Raw genomic sequence first — 23512 nt, forward strand, 5'->3', positions numbered from 1 at the left:
CGGGGGGTTTATAGCTAATAAACGCAAATACCTGGCCCATAGTCGTTCGTCCTACTTATGCGGAATACATAAAATATTGGATACGCATTAACTATCAAAAGCGATACCGGCTACGAAATAACACAGACGAAGTAGGAAGAGTAGGAGCGCAATAGAACCATTTTAATACCGTAGTACCTTTTCGATCTTCTACTATCTATCTTTCCGCCATTGTCAATGTGTATTTTAATGTGAGAAAATTACGAGACAGAACAATACCGAACTTCGGGGATTTTAACGACGTATCTTTGTCTTCCGTTATTTCATTTCTCTTTGTTATGTTTGTTATACAAGAGATCAATGATCTACTATTATTCTTCATTCTTTCTCTCTGCTTATTTTCTAGATTTTAATTTATTTCCAACGGCTTTGACTAATGACTTTTATACAACAGGACATTTATATTATTAGATAGTTAAGTATAAAACGTTAAATTATTTTGATTAATTTCGATTAGAAATCGGAGAAATTCATACTTACTGATTTAATCATTTCAACGTAATACTTTTACGATCGTATTATTTACAATGAATAAAAAGTATTGCTTATCACTGTCAAGATAGACATCTACTGATTCCTATCGATCTATATCCACCATTGCTCATAAATATTTTATTAAACGATCTGATAACACCCGTAATGCGATATTTGTGTTAGATATGTTAGAAGATTAAAAGAAATATGCGAGAAGAAAGATTTCAAATCCAAAGTTTAACTTTCTTCAAGTTTTCTTACAATACGATGAGGTTTCGTGATATATCGAAAGAAAGAAAAAAAATTCGTAAAGTTTACTATCCAGCAAAACTCATTCGAAGAACATATAAAAAGAGTTGCGTGCCTGCGTGCTATCTTTTGCTTTTCCTTTTGTTTTTTTTTCTTTTTCTTCTTCTTCTTCTTCTTCTTCTTCTTCTTCTTCTTCTTCTCCTTTACGTTATACTTCGATCCTTGTCTTCGAAAGCTTTTCTTTGCAACTATTAAGGACCATCAAGGTGCCAGCGATAATACGCTACGGTATCTCGCAATAATGGCGTGCTAAGGGTCGTAACTACGAAGTCGCCGCCGTCTACTGCTGGAACAAAGACTCGTCCGAGAAAAAGTGTATCGTTAGAGAAATTAAGTAATTAACGGCACGAGTAAGAAGCGAGAACGCGTACTTTACTACTCGTGTGTATATAAAATGAAAAATGGTGGGAATATAATAGGTCGGAAATGATCAGATGATAATGAAAAAAGAAGAGAAAATAACTCCTATTTATTTATTGCCTCTCTCCTCCCCCACTATTCTTCCTCCGTCCCCATACCGCTTATAATAGTATATACAAAACTGTCGAGAACGAACAAAGCAGAATTTAATTTACGATATTTCAAGCAACCCATCCGATTTATAGAACGCAATAGTTATACACTTATTTAGTAAGGACAATTTGATTCAATGGTCAAATTAAATTAACTCGTTAAACGGATCACAATTATCTAGATCTCATGATTACTTTTCTTTTTATCTAAAATTGAAAAGTAACGAAATAGTGCGATATTGATCAAATCGTAGTACCGAATCAATCAAAAACAAAAACAAAAAAATAGATTGATTAAACAAATATCTTGTTAAAATGTATCTACTACGATTCTTGAGATCGTTGAATGTGTATATACATATATTCGTCTATATAATGTAAAAGAATAAGGAGGAAATGCGAAAGCCACGAAGGGAGGAAAATACGTGCGCACGAAATTTCGGAACAAGGTACGTACAAGTGTGTTACGTCTCATGAGAGTATGGCACGTGGGGAAAGGGAGTGTATGTCGTGGCGCATGAAACCCACTGGTATGGAAGGAAAAATAATATATAACGAGCTCGGGGTAGGAAGTGAAAGGAGGAACGAATGAACGAACGTGAGAGAAAAAAGTGTGCATGTATGTGTATCTGTGGTGTGTGTGTGTGTGTGTGTGAGAAAGAGAGAGAGAGAGAGAGACTAAAAAATAAAAGAAGTTAGAAAAAAGTACGAGGGACCAAATCGTGAGAGAGAAATCAAGGAGAAAAGTAAACCGAAAACTAAATCGTCGGAGAAATCGAACAGAAATACGAAGAAATCACGATTTTTCGACGCTTTTACAATTTTATCTTGTGAATCATCTCTCTTCTCAATCTCTTTTTCTCATATCGTCAGTTTTTCTCCATCTTATCTTTGTGTTTTCCCAAAACATCGACCTTTTATTTTTTAATCTTTATTATTCCTTTCTCTATATCTTCAAATAAATATTTACTTAATTTTATTAAATTCGCATGATAAAATATCGTGTAAGAGATGTTCTTAAAAAAATAAAAAATATTATTAACGTCAAGATGCAATAATTTTAATTCTTACGTTGATACTCTAGAGATATTATTAATTGCGTTTTGTTAAGCTTCGCAAGGCTACTAATGAATCTCAAATTAATACATAAGCATTTATTAAACTTGAACATACGTTTTTTAATTTGAACAAACGTGTTACAAATTAATGTTAAAAATTGACAAGAATTTTAGTTTTTTAAGTAAAATTCATTCGAAACAGATCTTTTTCTTACCTCTCGGATGATTTTGCAGCCTCTGACAACACCGATTTGCGAGAACAGCGCACACAACAAATCTTCAGAAACACTGTGATCTAGATTGCCGACGTACCTGATTCAATGAGACAAAAAGAAAAAGCGGGATATGTGTACGAATTATTAAATATTTTTATTACTTTTTTTCTCTTTCGAAAAAGAAGATGGAATGAACAAAAAAAAAACAAAAAGAAGAAAGGATCGAGACAACGAATGCAGAAATTTAACTTGATATTCGAATTAGATCGCCAATTCTTGATAAAATGTGATAGCAAAATTGGCGATGGCTATCTATCTCGTAGTTTTATTCCACGAATTAACAAAAGATAATGAATATATTTTAAAGATGCTTTTTTTTTAACGTGATTATTATTTCTTAGTTATTATTAATTAAAATCAAAGTTAATTCGAGATTAACGTTAAAACGTGAGTATCGTAATCTAGATCGATAGATGTGATAGATAGACAGATAGTAACGTATTACTACGTGCCAAAAAGCTACATGTGTCACTGGCGAATTAGAGCGGAAATAGGCAAAGCTTCAAATTTCTGAAAAGCCGTATAGGAATACGCATAGATCGGTGTAGCAGCGCATCGTGTAATAAATTTTCGAAGTTGATGCTGATTTTCGATTTTGGTAATGGAGAGAGGAGTTACGATGGGAATCGTTGAAAAGTGGTGAGTAGAGAAGAGAAGAAAGGGGTAGGGAAAACAATAACATAATGCGTGTGCCACGGTTACGATTGAACCAGTGCGCAAGAATAGAATGGTAGTAAATGTCAACAGACCTAAACGTAAACTCTCTCGATGCTCGTAAAACATTTTATATGCTTTAAATGAATGATTATTCATTTCATGGGAATAAAAAGATAATAGATGTAATTAAAACACTTTTACTATTAAAAATTAGCAAACGGGTCGATTATCGTAATTGAAAAAAATTAAGGATAATATTTTATATTCGTTGTTTTTTCTATTTCTCTTTTTTTTCTTTTGAACACCAATCATTTTACGTCAGAATTCTTTACGAGACTAATTCTAAGATCGTGTAAACGATTTACGTATGGGTTTACATACGTATATGCATCTACCGATCCGATCTTTCTACGATCGGAGAAAGACCAATGAGATTACTCACAGAGTCTTCGGTGGAATTTCGTCCATCATGATGAGCCCACGAGTAGTCAAACTATCGTAAAACACTGGCAATCATAGTAGCTTTTTCGAAGCTCTTTGCCAATCGTACATAAAGTTATTTTATTTTAAATACACCTTTATGTGCACACTCTGTCTAAAACCGTAGAGGACTTTGAGTGCATAATAGTTTTCAATAGGCAGCGGAAAAGAGATAGATAGATAGAGAAAGAGAGAGAGAGAGAGAGAGATGGAAAGAAGAGAAAGATGAAGAGAAGGAAGAGTAAGGAGGGAAAAAGCTTATAAGCTCCTTCTGGCGCTTGCGTAGCTCATGTGCAAGTTAAACAAGACTTGGCGAACGTTTCTTAGCGAAGAGATTCGATTTCTAAGCTGTGCTCGATTGTTTGTTATGTTCGCTAAATAAATAGGTGTCTAAGCGAATCTTCTTCCGAGACTTCGAGATTAAAATTAATTAAAGCTCCACCTACATATATAAATAGTTAAACTATTATACAATATTAATGTCAAGGACGTACAAAATAATAGCCAACAAGGCGATGGTACTTGTCAGGTGATATATTTTTTTATATCTCACAGATAAGTTATCAGGGAAAAGATCAAAGAATTTTCGACAAAATTCTATCGGATTTTATTGACTCTGGATATTAGATTGTAGATATATAAAAATATATTGATATCGTTAAGATATGTCGTCGTGTCGTCTTATGAAAAGAAAGAAAGCGAATAAAGGAGTAAAAAAGTATAGTTTGAGGGTTACACATCGTCACGGGTAACCGCTATAAATAATTCGCGAGTAGGTATCGTAAATGTCAGAGAGTTTTTCCAAGGTGTAAATCACTCTCACCGAAACTCGTTCTAAAATTTCACCCCCATTCCCTACCCTCTTTCTTTTTTTTTTTTCTTTATTTCTTTCCTGTCTCATTGTTATCCCCAACATCGTAGCATAAACGTCTGTCTCGCGGTACTCTCCGAGTATTCTCACACGGTGAAAAGAAAAACGTGGCCGTGCATCATATGCAAAGTATAGTACATCGTCAAGTTGCTTTATACTACGAAACAGTGTTGACACAGGCGGATGTGTATGAAAATGGTATTCATAATTCATCGCGCGACGGTATCACTTTCGCCGAGGATATTTTAAGCACGGCGTATATGTGGTTGTACATCTCTGAATTCAGATTTCTTCGTTCCGATAATTCCTACAAGTGACACAAATATTTTCTTTATTTCATTTAAATCGCTTAGATGAATCGGTCATATTGTAAAATTTTTGGAGAAGAAAAATTTGATTAAAAAAAGGAAAGAAAGAAGCTGAGAGTCGAGAATACAAAATATAAATGATTCGTGACGATAAATGTATTTATATTCGTGTGTATGGTACAGGTCGTACCAACGCGAGCAACGTTAAGTTGCATGTGCGAAAACGTTGCCTTTCGGTGGTTCGTAAAAGTAACAGCAGCTATGAAACACCGCGAAAAACTTCGTTTTGCGAGAGACGATAAATCATCTTGAAATTCGCCTTAGTTGACAGGCATGTAGTTTTACGAGGATCTGCACGCAAAATGCAAAACAGTCCTTGTACTTGGTAGGCTTGCACTGCAATTAATTAGCGTTTCGTGATAGCCGTGCATGTATCGAAACCTTCCTTGGTTTTTTTATTTTTTATGCGGTGTAACTAAACCGAGTCGCCACGATAAGCTGATGGCACTTCAATGATTCGATCAAAAGATATACCATACAATAATAGATGCACGATCGTGTTCTATCTATTAACTGTGATATGAGGAGTGCATATGATGAAAGATAATTGTATAAAAGAATACAGTAATTTATTAAAAGACTTAATTGAATTCGAACACGCGATAAGTTCAATTAAAATTGAACTTATAACCGATCGCAGAGCATAATTTTAAAAATTTGTAATTTATGATAATTAGATTAACTAAATGTACATTTATGAATTTTACTAAATATAGAACAACGTTTTATCTCTTATCCTCATTATACCCTTTTCGTTGCAAACTTCTTTTTCAACATTCACCCAAACACACACGCAGACAATCATATGAGCGTATACAAACATGTATTCTTTCTCTCTTTAATCATAAATTCAACGTCTATGCGTTCAAAAATTTCTCTATGCGAAAGCCTAATTCAAATAGTCGAGATATCTTATATACAATTCGCAGGCATGAACATTATATTATCCAATCTGATTCTAAAAATATAACATTAATCTGATGATTTTTTAGGACACGCTTATTGTTAGATTGATTATCGACACGTTACGTTGATGATCACTTTCAGTGTTTCATTTTCGATGCTGAATTCTTTATCAGTGACAGATATAATGTCAATATTGTCTCCGCGTATAATAATTCCTAAATTCGTTTATCTAACATCGTATAAAGACTTTATTGTTTGGGTTCAATAAAATATCTCGAAGTACGATAACTTGATGTTAATCACGATTTTCTCACAAAACCAGTTATAGGGGGTGGTCCAATGGATTTGTTGGATATTATAGGATCCATGCCTATTAAAGGTACTGTCGTATCGCTTTTGAAAGAACTGGAAATTGACGGAGATGAAGATAGCGATGGTCGTTCAATAGTCAAAGTTTGTTGAGGCAATTTCGCGTCAGTTTGTATACCCATCGATCCATAAATCTCTTTCAATATCATCAATATGGTATCTTCAGATTCCCTAAAGTGAAAAGAACAATGACGGTAAAAAATATACTTAAGATAGTATTTTAAAAGGCAATCAACGTATTTCTATACTAACCAATAACAAACATGACTTGTTAAAGCAAAAAGATATTCGTTGATATATTCGAACGGTGCCTCTTGAAGAACGTAATCTATTCGTCGACCACCATTCAAGTTTCCCATTTTAATATCAGCGCCACCATCGTCGTTACTTGTTTGTTCTGACTCACTCGGTATCCGCTGTAATTGTTCTTCGACGACTCTATCAATCTCTTGCTCGAGAACATTATCTGGTTTATGAAAGGCAAGCTGATAAAAGGAATTCCACGTATTCCTGACGGAATCAATAAATTTCTGTTTAAGATCAGCTCCCACTCGTGCCATCGTTTCTTTCAATTCTGAAAACCAATGGTTTTATTAGTACGATTTAAATCACGGTATATCATTGTGTATTATAGTTTTTACTTAAAAAAATGTTATTATCACCTACCTAGATGCATTCTCTTCCTGCCTTTATGATGAGGTATTAACATCGGCCGATATTTATGAGCTTCTGGATTAATAAGAGATTCCACTCTATAGGCAACCGGGTCAAATGGATGGAATATATGGAAGAAAGCTGGACAAGTAGGTAAGGCGAAGTTTTCTCCAAGCGTATCAATGCCTCGAATCGTTACGAACATACCGATTGGACTACCAAAAGCGAAAAAGGCACGTGGGTGAAAATTTATTTGAGGATAATGTATATAAGGTTGTCCAGTTCCAGCAGCACCTATCACATAACTGATTTTCTTACTGAGACGTCTTTTTAAAGTTGGACCTTGCAATGACTGCATAGAATCCAAATTTCCATTTTCCTACATAGAAAAAAAATGAATGACATTAAGATTTTGTTATAAATCGTTAACTTGGCATCATCGGCAAAATTTACCTTTTCGGCGTTAACTTCACTGTCTTCTTCTTCTTCCTTCTCCTCTGTCGCCGGAGGTTTTTGATGACATAATAAATCGAACATTATCAGACTACCCAAAGAATGACCACCCAAAAAAATTCCTCCATCGAAATCTGGATTCCTCTCCTTAAATAAGGTGTATAGTCTGTTCATCTCATTTCCAACCGTTTGCATAATCGTTTCACAATACATCGGACTAGTGTAAAAAAGTACGTCGAGCAAAGTATCGTTTGTAAAATGTCGTAACTTTGGTATGCTCTCTAAAGTAATGGCCTTTAATTTGTTATCAATCCCAGTATCGGAATGTAACGTTGTGTGCCATGAAATTGGTAAAACTTCTATTCTATTGACGATTCCTTGTTCACTGGCGGTATGATAATGTGACTGTACTAATTGCAATGATATACTCCGGAATTCATCAACTGGAATTAAAAATAAAATCAATGTAGAATTGATACTATTTGACTAATTAACAGATTTATTTGTTTTTTAATACCTACCAACTTCTTCGACAGTTCTAAATTTCAAGTCACAAACACTTCCTATACCATGAACCACGAAAAGAAGATGATCGATTTTTTCTGGCTCACCTTTATCTATATTAAAATCAACGGCACCTCTTTTAACCATTCGTTGCTTAATACTTCCACCCTGTAAATATGTACCGTCCTCTGAATCCTGCAGAAATTACGATTAAATACTTCAAACAAAACCATGCGTGCGTTATTATTTAACACTAAAATAATACAAATAAAATTTTATGAATACAATAATTAACACTAGGAAAAGAACAATATAATGATATTGCAGAAGCTTGTAAAATAATGTTATGTTTGGAAATATAATAACAATAATAATAATAATAATAATAATAATAAAATATACAATAATAATAATAATAAAAATGAATGTTCGTGTACAAGCAAAATAGCGACATGTATACGCACATATAGTAATGTACAATAAATAACAATCTAAATGGTTTTTTGAAAGAAAATTATAGTGTATATAAAAATAAAATAAAGAAAATGAAAAAAAATACATACAGTGGGGTTAGACCAAGAGGCACTCGCATCTGAAGTATTTGATTGTAAATAATGAACATGTACAGTTTCACTATGAAAAATAATATATTCTCCATTATTCAGATCTATTCGGCGATTCCAAGATGACGTAATACAAGCATGCTTAAATTCTTCTTCGAGTTTCACGGCTATGCTCTCATCGTAAGGGATATATTTGGACTCTGAAGGTCCTTTGTAAAACCAAGAACATCGTCTCACTTCTGTCGAAGGTCCTGGCCAATAAACAGGAGATCTTTGACGTCTGAGAATATCTACGTCATAGCGACCACCATCGGTAGCTACTGTAGTCTCTGTAGTTATCTCACTAGAATTATGTACATTTTCTAATCGTAAGCTATCCTTTGTGGAAAATGGAAGCCATAGTACTTTATTTTCCACCTCCTTACGATAGAACCAGTGATGATTTATTACTTTGTACTGCATTCGTCCGGTTGGAATACCAGTAGCCTGTATAATCCAATATAATTATAAACATAAGGTTCTTCGTTTTTATTTTTATAAAAGAAATTAATAATTTACCAAGGTTTGAAGACTCTGAGGTATACTATCTGGTGTCGTATGACCACTGAATGGACTTGCCGATAATTGAATTGGACTAAGAGTAGCAGAACCTGTAGGCTCAGGTACAGCTGTTGCCATGGGAATTGAACGTTGTGCATATATAAAATCGTTATCAGGAACAATGTTTCGTGATTCTTCCAATTTCGAAGATTGAGTAATAAACGTGTGCGTTTGACTATTAAATACAGAATTGGTTGTTGGTACATATATACTTGCAGGATATTGGTATTTGTAAGCCTCACCCATTAACTGGGCAGGATTATAAAATTGAGGTGGTTGTGGAGCTTGATCGTTGTGTGTTGAATCGTTATTCTGTATTTGGATATTTTTATTACTGTTCCAAATTGATTGAGGAATTGCGAATGCAGTATTTGTAGAATGTTGATTTAAGGAAGGATATTCTTCTTTTTTATGTAATTCAATATTTGAGACTTGATTAAGGTTTGTATCAATATCAGTTTGCTGAGGATGAAACACAAAATAATTCGTTTTATTCTCAACTGGCTCGATAAATGTGTTCGAAGAAAAATCAACGAATGTAGAGTTTGATCTGGATTCTTCTTGAATTGATCTTGGGTTTAAATTTATTGCTGTTTTCGTTGTTTTTTCCGGAAAAATATTGTCCAAAGGTAAAATAGGCAATGTTTGCGTTTGATTAGATTGTTGTAGAGAAGCCAAATTTAATTGACTAGTTTGAGTATCGAATGTAATGCTTTGTGTTTTCTTAAAATCTTGGGGATCTTCGAGTGAATCCGTATTATCATAGGAGTTTTGATTCAAAGGTACATCGGATAAATAATCACTTTTAGACAAGTCAGCGTTCGATGGTTCGTCGTTCGATCTTATTTTATTTGACTCCTCATTCGATTCACCGGACGGTTGAAGTATACTTTTAAAATTAAGAGTCTTTATCTCATTTCCATTTTGTGGCGTGATATTGGCTACTTCGGAAGAAAAATCAGATGAAGTACCGGATAGTGATTCCTCCTTTTGCTCAGCCAAGAAATGTTCTAATTTTTCTGTCACTTTAGCTGCTGAGATAGGTCTGAACGTGCTAACTACTGGAGACACAAGCGACTGTGTTTTTGAAACATTCAAAGTAGGATTGGACGATTCCTGCTTAAAAATATCCTGGCTGTGAGTGTATTGATTTTCCGTGACTTCTTGTTCTTTTTCGCTATAAGACGCAGATCCAAATCGCATCAAAAAATCCGGCTGATTCGAAAAAAAACCAAAAGAAGAGGAAACGTTTGCCGGAGTGTTTTGAGGGGTGGCGGGATCTAGATTTCGCGGAGGTATCGATCTCGATGAAGAAACCGAATATCCGGATGGACCAGAAATTTCACCTAAAGAACTTTGAGAAGTTACGTTGGAATTTGAGAAAGCTCCTATCGTCGAAGGACTGGACCTAAACGATCCATGAAGGGATGTACTTTGTGAACGTTGTTCAGGTGTCACAAATTGTTCTGAAGGGGAAATCACAGAAGTTTGTGATGGTGCAGGGCTACTGTTTGATATTTGTTGTTCGATGGTTGCTGTATTTGGATTTAATATACTTGACGGTGCTAGTACGTTTGAAGACGAGAAAAAATCTTGTACAGTTGGATTCGGATATTGTTTCGTAGTATTCGATGTTAAGTCAGGCGGTGGAGCATATTTCAAACGTCGCTGATTACCAAGTCGATAAGAAACCGGACCTGAGAAAAAATGTACGATTGATGAATTAATTTAAAACCAGTTTTAAGTAAAATAGTTGAACTTGGAACTTACCTGTTGAGATTGGTATAATCGGGGGAAGAGTTGATTGCGGAGGAGCAATAAAAGTAGTCGCTCTTAAATTAGCCTCACCAGATCCTGATTGGTTTACACCGTAAGGATCGTGAGGATTAGTCGATAAGAACGACGACGTTTCCGGTAATGAACCATTGCGACTTTGAGGTACACTGTAAGGATTTATATCTTGTTTGCCAGTAGTGACTTCGACTCCTTGACTTCCCGAAGAATCAGCTTTGATCGAGGATAGGGACAAGTTTGGTAAAGACGATAGAATCGACGTGAAGTAACTTTGTTTCGTTGGCTGATTTGTCGGCAGATTAGACTCCTCTGAATTAACAGATGTGTTCGCCAATAAATTCTCACCTTCTAACTCGTTCTTCGAAACTGTCTGATTCACTGACGTATTCTGAGATTGACTGGACTCTTGTCCCACGAAGTTGTCTAGTTCAGCATCTGATAAAAATAAAACAAAAGATTAACGTTATATTTTACTATCTACTTTCATTAAAGTAAAATCATCACTTTGCTCGGTAAAATGATTTTCTAATATGATTTATCTACTTTCGATTTACATACATAACTTATGATTTACCAAACGAATTCTTTAAAATATTCGTTAGGATTTTAAAAAGTTTGTCATCATTTTTTTTTACGAATTGATATATTTTTTACTGGCATCAGCCTAAATATACATCTGCGATTGGATTCTTGGATACGTTATTCACGTATTGTCAATATTGAACAGGATACAATGAGCGTAAGTTACCAATGTAACAAAGATAATGCTTTGTCAAAAGATAGGCTAGATTTTTTCATTTTAACTTTCCTTTTCTATATCATCCTGTCATGAACGAAAGAACTGTTTCATAGACACATAAATCTTGCATAAACCTACACGAACATATAAATTTGACGTCATCGACTTTGAGGACACCAGAAGGAAAAAAGAATTCCGGATAATTGTGCAATTATCTTCTCGTCTACACCCAGATTTACTTTTACGTATATATATACCTTATCGCAAACGTAACGAGAAAATTTTTTACTCTTTCGTAAACGAACAAAAGTGAGACTTTATAAGCAAGTATTTCAATTTTTACGAAGAGAGTCTTTCGTCCAACTCATTAGTGAGAAGTCATATCGATGGAATCAATAATTTGTAATAAAATTTTATTCATAGTTTTATTATTACATAATTACAGTGTCAATGGAATTCTCGGAGAAGTAATTTTAATCGATAAAAAAGTGGCGATAAAAAATGGTGAAATCGAAAAAAAAATTATTCCTCGAGATATTTATCAATGGAAACCACTGGATATCGAAATCGAAACTCCTTGGGAAAACAGGACTACAATCGGTATTTTTAAGGACACGGGTTGTGTAATTCAAAAAAGATTATTATCTCTTGAAGAAAATCAAAATTTTAGGTATTTGTTATATTCGTACCTAAATAACAAACATTGAAAATGTATAAAAAATATAATTTGTTATTATATATCTATAATATATATGTTTCCAAAGGTACTGCTTGAAAAATAAGCTACTCCATGTCAAGAAAGAAAAAGATTCTTTTCTGCGTATTAATCTCATCAGTAAATCCACGAAATTTGACGAGAAAATAACGGGTAAGACATCTAATTAGTTCAACGATACGTTTTGAAACATTAAAAACAAACAATTCGAGGAAAAAGCGATGAATGCATGCATTGACGTAATTATCATTACAACGATAGTTGATGTTATGAATTTGTTTTTGTAAAGAAAATTCAACAAAATGAATGACGTGATTAAGATTTGTCGAAAACATATTCGTTGTTATTTCTCCTATCAATATCGTAACTTTAACGAAAGGAATTACGATAAGAAATTATGCAAATGCAAAATAATTTTATCGTGGTACATTCATTTAAAATAAACAAATTGCCGATAATTTGTTAAAGTATAAATTATTACAAACAAAACGAACTAGTTCAATGATAACAAAATTCTTGTAATTATTTGTTTATTATTCGTGCATTGTCCATATATATCATATAAATCATATATTTATGTACGTCTGTATTGTAACGTGATAACTTTTATTTTTAAAACTTTAGAAAAATTCCCCACAGGAAGTGAAATAAACAAAGCTGAAAGAAATGAAAACTTTATCAGTAATAATTGCAGGGTAAGTGACTTCTTTCAGATTAACAGGATTGAACAACATTTGTAAACTCAGAATGTACTTTCAGATTCATCTTGACCTATACTGCGACAACGTGGAGAACAACGAGACTTTTAATTATCGAAAGTGGCTTTTTCACCCAGTAGAAACTGATAACCACAATGACGATGCGGATTTAACGTATGTGAGTAGTATACTTATTTATATACAATGTATGATGCATCATATTAAGTAATTAAAAAATAATTCGTCCTTGCTTGAATATTTATATCTTATTTTTAGAAAAATTCTATTCAAAGAATCAACTCTAGTGGTTATGAGAAAGTCAAATTTGACGTTAATGAATCGACGATAGAAATTCGTATCGTAGTGAGTGGAAATTTGTCCTGCATTAGTATTGAAATACCAATTGGTAAGATTTATTATTATTTTAATTATAATTTCAAATGTTAAAAAAATACACGCGTCTCAAGTAATTATAGTTATTTACATTAGATGGTTAGATGATTCGGTAGATAAGTTTTATCTGCAAAACACGTGTTACGTTCTAACGTAATGTAATCGTTTCCATCGTAACACAAAAATAACCAATGACGTTAACAAAATACGAAGACTCGTGATTTTAATAAACTATACTCGCTTTACTTGCCAATTCGTATTGTTCACCAAAACACCATCATGCAATTTCGGACGGAAATAATAAAGAAAATCCGACGAGGAAACCGAAAATAGCATCCGGCTATAAATAATAATCATACGTTAACAAGCATATCAAGGTCTACGTTGTTTATTTAAAATTTTCTAATTAATTATACAAGCATATTATTATAGAAAATATAAAAAATTAAACAAGAAATTTCTACGTAAATAATAGAAACCATTGTTAACATATTTAGTTGTCGCGATTAGTTAAAAATTGAAGGAAGTAAACCCATTTTCTTTTCATTCGTGACATCGTAATCTCGTTAGTTGTAAAAAAAATACTCTATCGAAATGCAAGCCGATGGAACACGAGGAAACCGATGATTGCCTTGGCCGAAACCACGCAACGGTTTCCACTTTCGTGGTTGACCTCGTGCTGCAACCTCGCGCTAAAGTTGAGAGACGATATCGACCAGTAACATGTCTGTTTTGTATCGTTTCGCACTATTCACCCTTTCTCTACGTCATCACTTTCACCAGTACCATCATCATCGTCATCATCATTATAATCATCTCCGTGAATAACATGAACACTGACATCACTTTTTTATCACTACAGATAAATAAATATTCAAGAAACTTCATTTAATCTCTCGTCTTGTGTTATCAATTATAACTAATATTACTTTATTTTTGTTACTTACGTCCTAAACGCGATTTCGTAAAATACCGACGATCAAAAATTAAATTCGTATTAACAAATTCACCATCGTGATTTTTCTCGAGTCGATCGTTCATTCGTTTGACTTTTAATAACAGACAGTAAGTGGTATAATACTGAGCCAACAACGTTATCGTTGGCACGAAGAAACAATTCAGGAGGGTTGGAAATTGTGGCGCTGAATGCTCCACCGGGTGGTTGGCTCTTGAAACTCATTGGGGAGGGAGCTTCAAAGTATTCATTTCTCGTGGAAAGAAAAAAGATTCGAAGAAATATTAATAGGAACAATTCTAAGCTCGATGAAGATTATTCGATGAGATTTCACAATGATACCGGTAATATATTGTTTTCTATTTATTTTCTATTTATTTCTATTCTATTTTTGCAATAAGCTATATTCATTTAATAGTCAAAAGGACAGAGAAGGAAAGAAACATGTGTAAATGTAATCGATTTAGTTGCGAGATCGGTGATTCGTCCACGTTTTTTCAGTCAGATAATCTCGTTAGCAGAATACAATGATACCTTTTGTCATCACATTCGTGTCTAACTTAAAAATATGATATTGATGAAAATATTATCGACAAATATAAAGTAGACTAAAAGTTTCTACTTCTGTAATTGTAAATAATTTTAACTAAAATTACTATAAAAAGTTCAGAAAAAAAGATCAAATGATTTTTCCAATTATTTAAGAACTTTTAATTCGCGCGTCTTGTATATAAACACTTTTATTTGAAGAATATTACGATATTGTATTGAAAAAGATCTCGAAAAAAAAAAGACAATATTGACCAAATGTTGATAAGTTTATCTCGTTATACGAAAATATATATATAAAAAAAAAAAGAGAGAAAAAAGTAATACCTATTACATCGATTTACGAGCGAAACGTTACAGAAATTGATAACTCGAATAGAACGCATAAATGCAACGAATGCATAATACATGTGTATTACTTACATAAAAGTTTGACCGTGGTAGCTCGCGCTTGTGTTCTTTGTAACGCTACGGGAATCGACTGACAACTGGCAAGGCTTTGGCTTCTAGTTTGCGAGATACGGTTAACATTGTGCAACAACGCGAACTCGAATACGACGATGCGGCGAGGTGCCCTTTGGCCGCTACTAGCATGGACCTGATGCATGATGTCTCTTTCTTTCTTTCTTTCTCTTTGTCTGTTTCTCTCACTCTCTTATAATTGTTTCTTACTCTTTCCTTAGCTTCCTCTTTCTTCTCTAATTGCTTTTTATTATCCAAGGAAAAACCAGATTTAAATGTCTTTTTCTTTTTAAATTTCATCAAAAGACTCGGATTATAAGAATTACGAAGAAAATCAACAAGGATTCGACAACGTTGAAACTTTCGATGAACTTTCTCAGGTATAAAAAAAAAATAATAAACGTTTAAAATGACAGAATGATTAAAATCAATGACTTTTTAGAATAGTCAAGAAATTGTTCTCAACGATGAATCGTCAGAATTTGTAGAAACTAGAGGTAAACGAAATGAGCCTGAAGTGGATGTGGAAAATTTGCATGTCCCGTTATCATCGATTCAAATAGATGTACGATGATGATATGAATATTGTAATACTTTAATTATAATCTTCAACCTCATAAATGTTAATTTGTATAAATCTTGTTTAGCAAGGTGAAAGGATTCGGTCTAGATCGTTAAACAACCGATCAAGTAAAATTATTTTTGAGAATGACGACGTTCAAAAGGCGAATTCGAATATGATACAAAATATCAACACTCAAGAACTTTCAAATGAATTTGCAAGGCTCGGAAACGACGAGAAAGAAGAAAAGAGAAGGATCGTCGTGGAATTAAATCAGAATAGTAATCTTTTCGTACGACCAGGAACAATACACAGGATAGCTTTTTATGTGACAAATAATCATTACCAAACAATCAGATGTGATTTTAAAGTTCGAAGCTTACCTCTGACAGTTGTTAACGTTCAACCAATCTTGTAAGTCGTTCCGAATGAAACATTATATAATTTTCTTTTCTATGATTGTATCTAATTAAATTTAATTAATATAATTGATACTAGCACGTGGATTTATGCTGGTCGTACAATCAACGTGTTCGTCGACGTCGAAGTACCAAGAGGAACAAGGCAAGATGTTATCAATACTTTAACATTGTACGTACAGGGTTCAGAAATAACAGAAAAATCGGTCTACCTCTACGTCGAAGGCAACATTCCAAACGTAATGTCTTTGATATCGAATTTAATGTGTCAAGTCTCAATGAAAATAATATTATGTCGAGATAAATGTAATTTGATCAGAGTATCAATCGATTTATTTTTTTAGATCGTCGACGATACAAAGCCTGCCATCGAATACACGTTCAATAATAATTGTGCGGGTAAATTGAGTAAAGAAAAATGCACGAAATCTCGTTGGAGTGTTGACATCAGAATTCAAGATTCTGGATCCGGTAAGAAATTTCATAGAATTTCTTTGTAATACAATTGATCTATATTTAATTATATTTCATCGAAAACTTACAAATTTTGTGTTCAGGTCTGAAAAGTGTTAAATCATCTCCGAACGAAGTGTATCCACGTACTGAATTTATAAGTGGCACTCGAGACCCAGTTACTTTTTATTATTCGGCTACTTGTTGCTCTACTCAGGCGAAGATTACAGCAACGGATTTAAGAAATAATTATAATACGTATACCATAGAAGTTACAGGTAAATGGCTTGATTATAAAAACAATTACTATTATCGATAATCTCATAAGCAATCAATTATTTTCGATCTTTTACAAATTTCTTCACGTTTTCACTCGCTCATTTTACATAATTAATACATTCTTAGTATATTAATTTTGTTTTTCCAGCTTGGGACAATTTATCCGAAGGAGAGATAGCTGCTATTACGGTCGGTGCATTGTTAATTCTTCTACTTATAATTTTAATTATTGTACTTATCATTTTTTGCGTACGTAAAAGAAAAAGCCATGATTTACCATACACACAACGATACGGTTCACGAACACCTGCACGAGCAGAAAGAACTAGTTTTTGAATTTCTATTGTTAATCAAAGTTTACGTAACTCTACATTATATAATACTAATTTCTTATTATTTATAGACAAACGCTAGAGTTACAATAGTTCTTTGATCAAACGAGAACTAAATTCATTTAAATTGAATAGACTTTTATATAATTAAGTCACTCCGTATAATTAACTCTTAAAAATTAATCTAATTCTTATTTTTATAAATGATATCTTTTTCTTTATACAGTAAAACTTTTTTCCAATAAGTCTAATTGTAAAATTAAATGACAAGAAACAGTGATTAACAGAATAAAAATAAAAATCAGAATTTATTCTAACGAACAAATGTAATGAGACTAATAATAGTAAATAAAAAGTATATACCTTTTTATGATTGACAAATTAATAAAAAAGAAACAATGATAAGTTGTAACAATACATTGTAGTATTACATTCAACAAATACCTTTCAATAAATAAAAATGTAATGATCATATCAAATAATGCTTTTTATGTAAATTTATTATTTCCAATGTTCATACCACAAAGTTTTATGAATTAATGATGCATATAATCTCATAATTTTTTATGAAAACAACACACAAAACTTTACATAGAAGCGTACTAGATTCTTTAAATTCCTACATCATTGCTGTAATTTTCCAAGCATGTAAGATGAAAAAAATCATATCAGGTACCTACCATACCGACCGCGTAAGACAGATTCCATGTTATATGGTAAGTGTTTCATATGTGACGATAAAGTAAAGAAAAAAAATGAGTCATATGATCTAACAGTACAATTCATCTAAGAGAGTTGTTATCAATGTCAAATCTAGATATATTGTTTTTCTTTAATATATTCGTATATATAAAAAGAAAGCTAACCAAAATAATATTTAAGCTTTAAAAGTAAACCGCACCCTTGCTTATATCATTTTATATAGATATCTATAAACTTACCGTCTCGAAGAACAGCAGGTGTTGCAGGTGTAACTGGGACAAGGAGAGCATTTTCCGGATAATATTCAAAAGGTGATCCCATGCCAGCTGCTGAGAGCAATGGGTTTCTCACTTTACGCGACGTACCACTCATATTACTTTTATTATTAAAAACACATAACACGAACAATTGACCAAATTCCCATTACAATGCTGTATTAAATGATATAAACACTTTTTGTATTTAAAGATAGACACTACGATTTCGAGAATACACTCACACTATGCAAACACATGTTCACGACACGAACGAGCATAAAGTAACTTACAGTTCATCTTGAGATTATTATGTAGAGGGGAAAAGTTAACTAATAAAACTGACTTTGAGGACCTCTATGACTAAAGTGGAAAGTCAATGTACATTTCCGAAGTGTACCGTGCTCCGTTGATAATAAAGAAATTTTAATTTTACAATTTTTATCTACTTCACTTTTTACAAAATTATGCTTGTATAAATCAAATTTCTCAATAAATATAAATGATGTAAAACTAACGTTGTATGTACTTTTGGTTTATAATAATTCACATTGTTGAAATTTAAATCTTAGTTTAAGATACTACCGTTAGGTGCGTCATGTCGTCGTTTGTATAGAGTGTTGTCGTTTTGTGATTGTGTTTATAAATTTTGAATTCAATTGTAAAAAATGGGAGTAAAAGATCTTTGGAATATTTTATCACCCTTATGTGAAAGAAGACCGTTGTTTGAACTTCAAGGAAAAGTTATAGCAATCGACTTGAGTTGTTGGATAGTAGATAGTCAAAGCGTCACTGATAATTTTGCTCAACCGAAAATGTATCTTAGGTATGCAGAACTTTATTCGCTATAATTTTTACATTGAATATTTATTAATAAAATTTATTATTGATAAAAATATTATATTACGTATTTTTGTATGTATTTTACTGAAAAAAATTTTATTTTTAAAATTATATAAATAAGGTTATGTTATATTGGTATATGGTTAAGTTTATTGGAGTATAATGTATTTCTTTAAGATAGCAATAAATTGTTTCTAGGAATCTATTTTTTCGTACTGCATTTCTTCTTACACAAGGAATAATACCAGTATTTGTATTAGAAGGAAAAGCACCAATATTGAAACATAAAACTATTGAAAAGAGAAATAATATTCGTGCTGGATTTCAGGAAAGAAATACTGCAAAGAAAGGGGGAAGAACTAATTTTAATAGAATTCTTAACGAATGCAAAGAGCTTCTTAAATATATGGGTATAGCATGCGTGCAAGGTGAAGGTGAAGCTGAAGCTATGTGTGCTTATTTAAATGAAGATGGTGTAAGCAATATTGTAATTAGTTTTTTTATATACTTCTATAGACTAGACTGTTTATTGTATTCTATCTTTGTAGCTTGTGGACGGTTGTATAAGTCAGGATAGCGATTGTTTCTTATATGGGGCAAAAGTTGTATATAGAAATTTTTGTATGAGCGCGCAAGGAAACAGATCTGGTACTGGCGGAGCTGTTGATGAGTATAGAATAGACAAAATAGAGAATATATTAAATTTAGGAAGAAATAAAATGATAGCGCTAGCTTTACTATGTGGCTGTGATTATAACGAAGGTATAAATGGTGTTGGAAAAGAGGCAGCTCTTAAATTTTTTAAGACCGTTAGTGATTCCTGTATTTTAGAAAGGTAAATATTACATTTCTGTGTTATGGTTAAAACGTTAATATTTGGCAAAGAATGTAATACTTTTTAGAATAAAAAGTTGGAGTACCGATACAAATTTTCAAAAAGTCGAGGCAGAGTTATCAAATCCTAATTTATGCACATCGTGTGGTCACACAGGAAAGTTACAAAAACATACAAAATCAGGTTGCATACAATGCGGTACTGTTATTAAATGCAAGGATACATATAAGTAAGGGATTCATTTTGTATTATTTTAATTATAACTCATCAATAATTTAAAAAAACAAATTTATTATTTTATTATATTTAACAGAGAAGAAAGAGCACTTATATTAAATGAGATACAAATTAGGAAAAAATCTCTTCTTGTAGAGGATTTTCCAGATCAGGAACTTTTAGATGAATTTCTTATCAGAAAGGATTCCGTACCGTCAAAATTAGATTTAAAATGGAAACAACCGCAAATAGATAAATATATTGTAAGTGGTAATATAACTTGTATAAAAACGAGACTCCTAACGCTTGTATAAATATATAATGGATTATTATTTCAGGATTTTGTTGATAAATATTTAATGTGGGAGCCACAATATGCGTTTGAAAAAATTTTTCCTTTAGTGACAAGATGGCAACTTCGTTATCTTCCAAATATTTCTTCCGACATGCACTTATCTATAAATAATTTATTTATGCCTGAAAGAATAAAGAAAGTGCGGAATATAAAATCTATCGCTAGTTATGAAATTATATGGACAGATATTACTGGTATAAGAGAAAAATTAAAAATGTATCACGATGTATCTGAAAAGGAAAATAACGATGACGATTTTACAAATAACGAGCTTGTAACAATCGAGCCACAAGATGCAGTTTTGAAATGTTATCCAGATTTAGTTGAATCTTTTGAAACAGAAAAGAATAAAAAGAAAGCACAGAAAAAAACAGTCAGTAAACGGCAAAGAAAGATAACTAAAGATCCGAATATTAATAATGTCGAAGAAGGTAAAACGAAAAAGCCTCAGAAAAGAAATAAAAAAAAGTTTACGGAATGTCCAAATAATAGAAAGATTGATGAATTTATCTTAAAAAATCAGCCTTTATCATTAGAAGAATCATTCGAGAGAATGAGTATTACACCGAAAAGATCTAAACAGAGATGTGATTGTAATGCTAACACAAATGTTGATTGCAGTAATGGAATATATTTAAATGATAGTATTAAACGTCCACCACAAATTAGAAAAATATTAGAATTAGAAAAAACTAACGTAAAATTAAATAATACATTAGACAAAATGTTTCTTGAGCTTTCGCCTGAAGATTTTGCCAGTGAAAATGAAGATGCTGATCTGAATATAACAGGGGTAATAGACGGGATATGTAATACATATACTTTTCAATGCGAGCATAAAGATAATAAAATTTCTAATATGATTACAAATGATTTAGAAACCGTAAATGTTTCAACGCAAGATCAAAATTTTATTAAAAATATAGATAGTATAAAATGCAATTCTATTGAATCTGATAATGATATATCAATCAGAAAAGACACAATGAATGATATTCATGATGAATTTGATAATATAGAATCTTATGTACCATTATATACAAGAATACAGAAGAGATGTAAAATAAATACGCCTAGAAAAAGTAAAAAGCATACGATTAGAACAAGTAAAATGAATATATCAAGATGTAGTTTCGGTTTTGATGATATTATGAATGAAACAGATATAGAAAATGTGTAGATTTTGTATATACTTAGATTGATTAGAGTTGTACTCAATTTTTATATGACAGTATACATTTATTGTAATATTTTTTATATACCAATATATTTAATTTATAATCGTCTATTTCTACTAATTTCAATATCTTTATGAAAAGTCAGAAATTTGTAATTATATCATATTATCTGTTTCACTCCCTTTCCCAACACAATTTTGACTCATATATGTATTATATAAACGCATATTTTTGTATCTTTATGTAGTAATATAAATTATTTTCCTTTCAGTTGGAGATACATATAAATTGTATCGATTATAAAATATATATTATTTGGATAAAATGTTTTTAAATAAATTATGAAGGCTTAACCGTTTTTGTACATTAGCAATATTGACAATAATTCCTATATTTACCCATGGGTATAATCACGTCACATTCAGTATTTGTAACAAACTTTCTAGCCAATAAATTCTCGTGAATAGAGTGAGTTTGGGGATACTGGTCACAAATCGAATAAAGTTTACAAGCGATGTTACCATTTAAAATGTAAATTGTAAAATGAAATACGTGAAATACGTATGAATCACACATAGATAATATATTTTAGATAAAATTTAAAGGATTGATAAGTTCTTTTGTGTGACATTATAAAAATGAAATTTTTTTAACCATATATAATAGTATTGTACATATAGTTTAATTATATTTTATTAAATTTTCAAAATTTCATTCTTCTATTACAATTATTTTTAATATTGAAATACCGAGAAATAAAATTAATTAGTTTCATTTGCAAAAAATTATATTAGAGTTACAATAGTAAGAAAATCCTTGTAATTTCTTTCCGATAATTAACTTGATATAAGTACGTTCGAAAAATTAGTTTCTTATCAATATTTTCAAGCTTTTCAAGCTTTTCTTTTCTTTTTGCTTACTTCGTAGCACAAATAAAAAATGTAAAATAAACTGATTTTTAGTACGATCGAAAAGGAAAAGCTTGTATAAATCAATTTAATTGGATGGGAATAGAATTTTAACGAACACCGCAATCTTATCACGCCTTATTGCCGTGTTGTGGAATCCTCGTAATGGATTTGACTTGCATATTTTCTCAAATACAACAGCATCGATTTGATAACACGGTGACTGTATTAATTATAATTTCATTTTCTTTTTTTTAACTCTTTTATTTTATATTTCTAACTATTTAATTTTTTCACAATACAATGAGATACCAATGCAGATATCTATTTCTTCCAATGCAATTCAAATTTATATCAGAAAAAAAGATTACATAAGAATGTAAAAAATTTATTGATAAAATTTTTTTATCGTTATAAATAATAGATAACGCATTTAAATAATATAATAACGTTTAATTATTGTCGCAGCTTAAACGTATTTCCTTTTGTTTCTGATGAAAGGCGTTATAATGTAAAATATTAATAATTCAAATGCTTATTAAATATTTTAACGCTATGACATTTCGTTTTGATGGCTCGATAGTATAAACTGAAATGCATACACGTCCCGATTTAAACGTGACAACGTGAGAATCGTATTGACGGTCTTTTTCGTTGTTTGATTTTTGGTACTTCCTTTATGTTGTCACGTAGTTTAAATTGAGCAGCTTTTCACTACACAAAATCGAAATGACAAATCAGAAATCAATTCAGTGTTTTGTTGAAAATTTATTTCATTT

General features: G+C 31.8%; 3 protein-coding genes and 1 long non-coding RNA gene across 7 annotated transcripts; 2 read left to right on the forward strand and 2 right to left on the reverse strand.

Annotated features, from left to right (window-relative positions):
* Positions 1–964: 964 nt before the first annotated feature.
* LOC122516346 lies at positions 965–5069 on the reverse strand. The gene is made up of 3 exons (XR_006303552.1): positions 3767–5069; positions 2608–2704; positions 965–1120 (listed from the first exon to the last, which is right to left on the reverse strand). It is a non-coding gene; the product is annotated as an uncharacterized LOC122516346 (long non-coding RNA).
* A 526-nt stretch (positions 5070–5595) lies between these two features.
* Positions 5596–18699, reverse strand: LOC122516344. 3 transcript variants are annotated; one of them, XM_043634075.1, is made up of 9 exons: positions 18384–18699; positions 10863–11321; positions 9051–10789; positions 8493–8978; positions 7947–8124; positions 7426–7868; positions 6985–7351; positions 6571–6892; positions 5596–6489 (listed from the first exon to the last, which is right to left on the reverse strand). In XM_043634075.1, the coding sequence occupies exons 1-9, from the start codon at positions 18514–18516 to the stop codon at positions 6249–6251; spliced, it is 4368 nt and encodes a 1455-aa protein (XP_043490010.1). In that variant the 5' UTR covers positions 18517–18699; the 3' UTR covers positions 5596–6248. The 3 variants fall into 3 exon arrangements, with proteins under 3 accessions (XP_043490010.1, XP_043490009.1, XP_043490008.1); XM_043634074.1 differs by lacking the exon at positions 18384–18699 and adding an exon at positions 15359–15777 and having other exon boundaries at positions 7947–8097; XM_043634073.1 differs by lacking the exon at positions 18384–18699 and adding an exon at positions 15359–15777.
* LOC122516345 lies at positions 11328–17603 on the forward strand. The gene is made up of 14 exons (XM_043634077.1): positions 11328–11625; positions 11726–12295; positions 12390–12493; positions 12965–13035; positions 13100–13216; positions 13315–13444; positions 14494–14730; positions 15704–15777; positions 15840–15962; positions 16045–16373; positions 16458–16617; positions 16723–16849; positions 16936–17109; positions 17259–17603. Exons 2-14 carry the CDS (start codon positions 12012–12014, stop codon positions 17444–17446), a joined length of 2118 nt encoding a protein of 705 aa, XP_043490012.1. The 5' UTR covers positions 11328–11625; positions 11726–12011; the 3' UTR covers positions 17447–17603.
* A 294-nt stretch (positions 18700–18993) lies between the features above and the next one.
* LOC122516530 (flap endonuclease GEN) lies at positions 18994–22067 on the forward strand. 2 transcript variants are annotated; one of them, XM_043634403.1, is made up of 6 exons: positions 18994–19224; positions 19440–19716; positions 19790–20076; positions 20144–20305; positions 20390–20555; positions 20631–22067. In XM_043634403.1, the coding sequence occupies exons 1-6, from the start codon at positions 19067–19069 to the stop codon at positions 21825–21827; spliced, it is 2247 nt and encodes a 748-aa protein (XP_043490338.1). In that variant the 5' UTR covers positions 18994–19066; the 3' UTR covers positions 21828–22067. The 2 variants fall into 2 exon arrangements, with proteins under 2 accessions (XP_043490338.1, XP_043490339.1); XM_043634404.1 differs by having other exon boundaries at positions 19136–19224; positions 19570–19716.
* Positions 22068–23512: the final 1445 nt, after the last annotated feature.

Source organism: Polistes fuscatus, unplaced genomic scaffold (assembly GCF_010416935.1).
Source record: "Polistes fuscatus isolate 324 unplaced genomic scaffold, CU_Pfus_HIC Scaffold2, whole genome shotgun sequence".
Lineage (NCBI taxonomy): Eukaryota > Metazoa > Arthropoda > Insecta > Hymenoptera > Vespidae > Polistes > Polistes fuscatus.